This window comes from Podarcis bocagei, assembly GCF_964188305.1.
Source record: "Podarcis bocagei genome assembly, chromosome: 5".
In the NCBI taxonomy this organism is placed as follows: Eukaryota; Metazoa; Chordata; class Lepidosauria; order Squamata; family Lacertidae; genus Podarcis; species Podarcis bocagei.
Window position 1 is genome coordinate 32,954,265 of NC_138129.1, and position 8,041 is coordinate 32,962,305.

The 8,041-nt window shown below is 39.6% G+C and overlaps 1 protein-coding gene across 7 annotated transcripts in view; it reads left to right on the top strand.

Annotated features, from left to right (window-relative positions):
- The window catches only part of CPNE1 (copine 1), a 52,332-nt gene extending 47,348 nt beyond the window's left edge, over positions 1–4,984 (top strand). For all 7 annotated transcript variants that reach the window (XM_081194854.1, XM_081194853.1, XM_081194858.1 and 4 more), the window contains 5 exons: positions 65–119; positions 199–250; positions 729–862; positions 2,070–2,306; positions 2,698–4,984. In XM_081194854.1, coding sequence (XP_081050980.1) covers positions 65–119; positions 199–250; positions 729–862; positions 2,070–2,306; positions 2,698–2,814 — 595 coding nt within the window. In that variant the 3' untranslated portion in view covers positions 2,815–4,984. The remainder of the gene's footprint in view (positions 1–64; positions 120–198; positions 251–728; positions 863–2,069; positions 2,307–2,697) is intronic.
- Positions 4,985–8,041: the final 3,057 nt, after the last annotated feature.

Below are 8,041 nucleotides of genomic sequence, written 5' to 3' on the forward strand. Positions count from 1 at the left end.
TTTTTTGTTCCGTTGAAGGTAACATATCTATCTTTCCTCCTCCTCTACCCCCTACATCTTTCAGTGACAAACTGTTCCCTGCCTTTGGGTTTGGAGCTCAAGTTCCTCCAGACTGGAAGGTGAGTTTCTTAGTTCAAGTGTTTCTTAATTCAAATGCATTGGTATTTGGCTACATGACTAAGTGTGTCTCTTTCCCAGGTATCCCATGAATTTGCATTGAACTTTAACCCTACAAATCCCTATTGCCAAGGTAAGCATTTAGTAATCTTCATGAGCCAGTAATCGAATTTGACAAAGTGTGCATCAGAGAGTATGTTCCATTAAAAATAAAGAACAGGACCAGCAGGGCTTCTAGAGTTTTTGTCAGGATAAAGTGCATGACTGTTGGTATATCTTCTTTGCCACTCCACCTGTTCTGTAGCCACAGTCCTCTTGGCAGCCAGTGACCACCTCTGCAAGGCTCCAAGAATTATGCTATGTGCTGCAGGCAGTACATGTTTTGCCATCCTCTGAAAATAACTGATTCACACACCCTACAAATGTGGTGAAATGGGGAAGGCATGTCTGCTCAGTTTCAGTTATTGTGCACACATTAGATTGCCATTTCCATTTTGTGACAGAAAGGATAAAAGTTGAATAACTGGGAGGATTTATGGAGAACAGTGGGAAATAAGTGGCATACATACACACAAACTATTGCAATAACAACTGGTGTTTCCATTTTTCAGGAATCCAGGGAATTGTGGATGCATATCGCCAGGCATTGCCTCAGATTCGTCTCTATGGTCCAACAAATTTCTCCCCAATTATAAATCATGTTGCCAGGTTTGCTGCTCAGGCAGCACAGCAAAATACTGCTTCTGTGAGTCTGTTTGATTTAATATTTCTGATGTTTTTGTTTTTAAGTGATGGATTGGAAAAAAATGTCACGATGCATTTATTTAAAGGTGTGCTAGTATTCTTTCATTACTTCACTGTTGTGAAACCATAGTCTGCCATGAAACTTCAGATAGTGAATGGATTTGTAATCAGACTCTACCCTCTGAATTCTGTGTTTTCTATGCAATTCATTCCCATGTGGTAGAGTTAGGACATACTAAAATTCCATTTGTCTGGTGATTTCAAGTCATAGGTCCAAAGCGCTTTACATTTCTCTCACTGCTTTCCCAAGGAAAACCTCTTTACTGCTGAATCAGAGCAAAGTCAATCCACAGAAAACCTGATTGATGTTTGTTCTGATTCATAGAATCATAGAGTTGGAAGTGACCACAAGGGCCATCGAGTCCAACCCCCTGCCAAGCTGGAAACACCATCAGAGCACTCCTGACATATGGTTGTCAAGCCTCTGCTTAAAGACCTCCAAAGAAGGAGACTCCACCACACTCCTTGGCAGCAAATTCCACTGTCGAACAGCTCTTACTGTCAGGAAGTTCTTCCTAATGTTTAGGTGGAATCTTCTTCCTTGTAGTTTGGATCCATTGCTCCGTGTCCGCTTCTCTGGAGCAGCAGAAAACAACCTTTCTCCCTCCTCTATATGACATCCTTTTATATATTTGAACATGGCTATCATATCACCCCTTAACCTCCTCTTCTCCAGGCTAAACATGCCCAGCTCCCTTAGCCGTTCCTCATAAGGCATCGTTTCCAGGCCTTTGACCATTTTGGTTGCCCTCAGTAAACAACAGGTTTTCCATGAGAAAGCAGTGGGACAAACCTAAAACCTATTGGACCCACAACTTGAAATCACGGGACAAATGGAAGTGTGCGTGAACCCTTGAAGTACTAAAGCCTAGGTTATCCAAAATGATTTCAAATAAAGCTAACGTGAAATAGCTGGTTTGAGAATTGAACTGGGTTTTTAAAGTTACTTTACTGTATTTTATTGTTTTCAATCCAGTTTTTTTTTTTTACTCTTTCATGCTTTACGAAGTTGTGAGACACAGTGTGCAGATCATTCTTTATATTTGAGCAAACACAAAAGTATAAAAACATCAGCCCTTCAGTCCCTTCCTTAACTCTTGCCTAAGATTTGAAGTCAGCCTCTATTGACTAATCTAATTTTCTTGCAGCAATACTTTGTCTTGCTGATAATCACAGATGGGGAGATCACCGATCTGGACCAAACCAGGCAAGCCATTGTCAATGCCTCCAAGCTGCCCATGTCTATCATTATCATTGGAGTTGGGAGCGCTGAGTTCAAAGCCATGGAATTCCTTGATGGCGATGATGGTGTTCTAAAGTCCTTGTCAGGGGAACCAGCTGCACGAGATATTGTCCAGTTTGTGCCCTTCAGGAGGTTCCAGAATGTAAGTTGAAGAATACCTAACTCTTCCAGATAGTTATACTTTGTCAGCAGGCAATATTATTTACTTCTTGAAAACTCTTTGGTTCACACATAATGCTACAATGTAGGCAAAACAAGCCAAGTTTCATAATCCAACCACAAACTATAACTTCAGATTGTGGTTTGTTGGCAGTAAACAAATCATAGTGAGGCTGCTGGACACAGTTCACACGTAATGCTAAACCATGGTTTAGTAAACCATAATCTGTAGTTTGACCCAGAATTTCTCCAAGCATTGTTTGCAAAAAAAAATTAAAAAATTAATAACAACAATGTCCAAAGCCAGCTATGAAAACCATTCCTTTTCTTGCTCTTGTCGTCACTGATGTTGTCTTGCTCTTTTTTCGTTACAGGCTCCTCGTGAGGCACTTAACCAGTCTGTGTTAGCTGAAGTTCCTAAGCAACTGGTATCCTACTTCAAGATGCTTGGCCTGAATCCCACGAAGTTGCCTTCAGAAAAACAGCCATAAAGCACAATGCCTTTCATTTACAAGGAAAAGAATACTGCATATAGAGCTTTCCAGTAAATAGTCCTTCCCCCTATGTATTACTCTGCATTCAAAACAATATTTCTGTACTTCCAACATATATTGGGAATATGATATATTTGCAGACAGTATATAGGAATACTAGTGCTCTTGGCAGTTCTTATTAGAAAATTGACGAATACCTTATGGCCAAATCCATTTGCATTCTGTCTACCTGCCCATGCTGTGCAGCACACAATCCTAGTGAAGAATCTTGGGTTTGTTTGTTTTTTAAAAGTCAAGATCCTAGCCCTTGATTTAAAAGAAAGCTTTTTTAATTTTAATTTTTCTGCTGAAGTTGCAGAACCTGAATGGAGCTTGGGACATGGCTTTCAGAAGGTGGTGAAACTTCTTATATCACAAAATGGCTGCTAATGCTTGCTTCTGTCCCTTGCTGATTTATATCCCATTCCCATATTATTATTTAATCTGCTCAACCCTTCACTGCATTTTGAATCAGTTGTGAAGGTTCATTCATAACAAATTATGAAAACACCAGATATTTGTACTAAAATTACAAAAAAAAACCTAAAAGGGGAAAATTGGCCAGGTATTCATGCAGCTCACTAAAAAGAATTGTTTTGTGAGTGGTTGCTTCTCTCAGTTTAGAATGTATTTGAATTTTAGCTGCTATAAAGTTTACATATATAGTTATATATTACTTACAATGTATTGCTGGATGGTCTCTTCTGTGTCTAGAAAGAGAAATCATTTTGCATTGATATATACCAAAATCACTGATTGCCTTAATTTCTACTATGCCTTTATGGAATGCCAATGAATTTTTTAGTACTTTATTTACAATGAAACCTTAAGCTTCAGGTCCCAAAATCGAATGCAAATCAAGAGATTCTTGCTTCAAAGGTGCTGTTTACATATAAAAATTCTTTCTCAAGGGCATTTTGGTCAGTGTGTTTCAAACTGGGCTGTGCACTGATATGCAGGGGAGAGCAAGTGATGTAATTTGTGTTTCTGTCTCTGAATTATCACTTGGGAAAAGGGGTGTGTGTGGATGTACTGTTAAGCAACTGCTGCACTATCTGTCCCAGGTTTATTGCAATATTTACAATCCTGTAGTTTTATTTGTAGCAAAAGCTTGGTTGCTTGCTTTAGACAACATTATTTTAGCTGTATTGTTTATAAAATGTATTACATGCTTCCTACAGCTTTTGGATTTAAGCACTTTAAAACATATAAAATCTTTATTGGATTTAAGAAAAACAGTATATGGAGAACTTTAATATTTAATACTACCAACTAATTACTAAGCACTGTTTCAAAATATAAGAAAATTACATTAGAGTAAAATCCCTGTACAATACCTAAATAGCCTCTTCTTTTGAAACTGCAATCTGATCCATGCATAAATTTGATCCTGTATAAATTAGATATACAAATTATAGATGTTTCAATTAGAACTGCAATATTTATCATTTCAACAGCTATGTGAAATGTACACTTAGTTCTCTAGGAACACAATATACAGTTCTCTAGGAACACAATATACAGTGAATACTACAAGCCTAGGACCTTCCTTTGCTGTTACTTCTGGTGGGTTACATGTGTTCAAGCAGTTTCTAAGAATGAGGTGGTAGATTTCTAAAGTGGGAGAATGGACCGTATCACCAGACTGCATGTACAGTAAGTAGCATTCAATGTTTTTAATGCTTTTTTGCATTTAAAAACAAAAACTAACAAACAAGCTTCTTCCTGCAGGTAGAAAACTTAGCAGAGATTTCCTTTAAAAATTATCTGGGGTACCATTTAAAAATGACACCTCCTCCAAGCATTCTGAAATAGTATAATTCCTGTTGCCACCTCAGAATGCTGTTCTGTTGCAGGTATGCTACACCAGGCTTCTTCAACCTCGGCCCTCCAGATGTTTTTGGCCTACAACTCCCATGATCCCTAGCTAGCAGGACCAGTGGTCAGGGATGTTGGGAATTGTAGTCTCAAAACATCTGGAGGGCCAAGGTTGAGGAAGATGAATCTGTTACAATTGAAAGTTTTCCACTTCTGAGCCTTAAGAAAGATGCTATGTGCAGATGAATTAAACTCTAATGTGATTATTATTTTCTTCAGTAATAAAAAGTGATAATGCATTATGATGAAAGCTGCTTGCTTCTTTTTCTTCTGGCCTGTATTAACCACTGTGATACAATGCTTACATTGCTCTACCACTTATTTCTGTCATTCACATTTCCATTTTGCAGATAGTGACTTTTCCAAAGCTAAACAGTGATTTACTGGCTGAACAGGTACTTGTTGAAGTCAAACGCTGGTCTGTACTGGAGTATGTTGAAGTCTGAAATGCTGGAACTAGAATTTTTGGTGATTGAACCTGGAACCTTCTGCATGCAAAGCAGATGCACTGCTACTAAACTATAGTCCCTTTTAAGACAGTCTTGATTGCAGCCAGAATAAGTCATGTCTTTCATACATCATGGTTGTAGCAGTCTGGGGGTCTCTCTATCATTTCTTGCTGGTCTGGCAGAGTTCAGCTGGCATAACTGGCAGGGCCTTCTCATGGGGGAGATGCGACACACATACTGTTTCACTGGGAATATTATTGGCCAACTTGGAATGACAGCCTGGTTCTTTGGTAGAAAATGGAGTATTTTACCAAAGTATGCTTTGCTTTTTTGGAAATTATTACAGTACATTGATATTCTATTGCACTGCTTGGTTTGGTTGATTAATGCCGAAAAGAATCAGTTCTTCATGTAAGAATTATCATCTTGTGTACCACAAACTCCATTAAATTTCTTTATCAAACTCAAGGTGTCTTCAGTCCCTTAATTTTAATAAAATTTCACAGGTATAGATGGAAATTGATGTTAAGGCTTCTTTGTTACTTGAAACCCCCATTACCATGTGCAAAGACTCTGTCATTACAAACTGTTAGGTTCTTATTGCAAAGGTTATTGGAGGGAGGGTCGCAGAGCTCCTCAGCACATCACTCTCATATTGACAAACACAGGAGCAAGAATGCCCAAATGGGGGTAATGTCTTTTATGTTGGGCTCATGTGTGCTCATGTGTTAATTAAGTCATACACAAGGTGAGCAGAAGAGAAAAGTGGCTTCCTTGCTTTTAGGTGTGCTGCAAACTAAAAGTGGCACAGTATTAAGCACATCTGAGCTGAGTGTATGCAGTTATCTGCCCACTAGTGGTGCTAAATTGCTAAGCTTAAAGTTCCCCAAAATGTGATTTGACTTAGAGCTATTCTCAATGGTGTTAAAGCCTGTAACACAGGATCCATGTTCCTCTGGTGCTGTGCACTTGTGACACATGCAGCTGCCTTCCTACTTGGCTTATACCTCTAGCCTAACGGCCTAACGGGGAGTGGCTGGAATGCAGTTACACAGCATATTTGTAGCCTACAGGCGCTTCAGTTTCCCCTTTTAATGGTCTTACCTCCAGTATGTGTAGAAGTCCTTATAAACTTAATGTCATTCAAGTCAACCACGTAGTTCCTATTTGGCACAGCACTGGAGAAGTACTGAATCACAATCCTTGCGTCAATCAGGTTGCTTCAAGTTGCACAAGCTCCTCTTGCTGCAGGTAGCATTCATTACCATTCTTTAAAAAGAAAATATTCCTTGTCAATCTTCAGCAAGCAAGAATACTAAAATAAAAATCAGTAAAAATAACAATGCACAGCCAATGTAAACCTGTTACACTGAGGTAGTCTGCAAAGGCAGCCAGATGTGTTGATCATTAGCTTAGATGGCTTTAATATGGGATTAGATAAATTCATGGAGGAGAGATCTATTGTTCAGTCTTGGACTTGAGCTCACCAGGTTGTGATTTCAAACATCACCAAATTATATGAAAAAAGCAGCTAACGAAATCAATCCTAAAACTGATGTTTTTTGTTGAGAACCCAGATGTAAGCAAGTCCTCTGTGCTACCCTGCTTCCTAGTAGGCAGCTGTTTGGCATACACAGAAGTGGCAACTCGTGACATCGCCCTTTTTCTCTCGATCATAAATCACACTCCACACACCCATGAGCTTTGTTTCCAGAAGGTGTAAACACAAGAAAAAGAGAAAATTGCCTTAGGTATTCATTCCATGCCATATATAAATCATCACTGCTTGGCTCCAACAGATAAAGGGTGGACCGAGGGTTCATGTGCAATATGAAAACACCCTTTGCCTAGATAAATCCCAGTGTGGCATAGCTATGTTCGGGAGGGGGGAGGGAAGAGAAAACCAATTAAATTAAACTTCCGGGAGAGGGAGCCTCATGGCAGATTGATTTTCTCTCATCAGAGGTAGACTGATGAGAGATAACTCTGCTGAGTACTAGCTAGATACATTTAATAATAATAATAATAATAATATTATTATTATTATTATTATTATTATTATTATTATTATTATTATTATTATTAATATCTTTATTGTCATTGCCCCCTCTCGGGGGACTGTGAACTCACTTTGCAAGACTGGAATCTGGGGTAAGTGGCGTGAGGATGCAACAGCCATGCATCGATCCCAGTCCCTCAGACCTTGGAAAGTGGTGCAGAGCTGACTTGAGGAGGGCAGCATGACCAGCATGCCTCCCCCCCCCCCAAAAAAAAATGCACCCAGGGCAATCGCTCCAGAAGCACCCCCCTCCCACATGCTACACCCCTGGTTATGTGTTTTTGGCGTAAAAGAGACCAAGAGGTCAGAAAGACCAACCCCTTGCTGCAAAGCAGGACCATTCACATACTGATTCTCAGCACATTGTCCCAACTACACTGAGGTACAACCACAAAGCAGATTCAGTATAGGAAAATGTGTCTGCAAATTTGCAGCTCCTGATCTGATAATTCTTCAGTTTGTTCCTCAGAACAAACAGCAGGGCCAGCCCAAGACATTTGGGCACCTGAGATGAACCACAAAATGGCGCCCCCTTCTCTGCCAGTGAATACGGGGTGAATGAAGATCTACAACGGAATCTGCTACCTGAGGAGGTTCCCTCACCTTCCCTCACAGGTGGGCCAGCCCTTGTGGCTAGAACTAACTAAAATATTGAGAGAGATTAAATGGTCTGAGAAAGAAACAGGACAGAATAATACTGTAAACATGTACATGACAAGGGAATTCATTTTCAAGTTTCTCAGCAAAGGAAGCAAACAGAATCTTGGAACTAAGCAGGAGGCAAGTCACATGTGCTCCA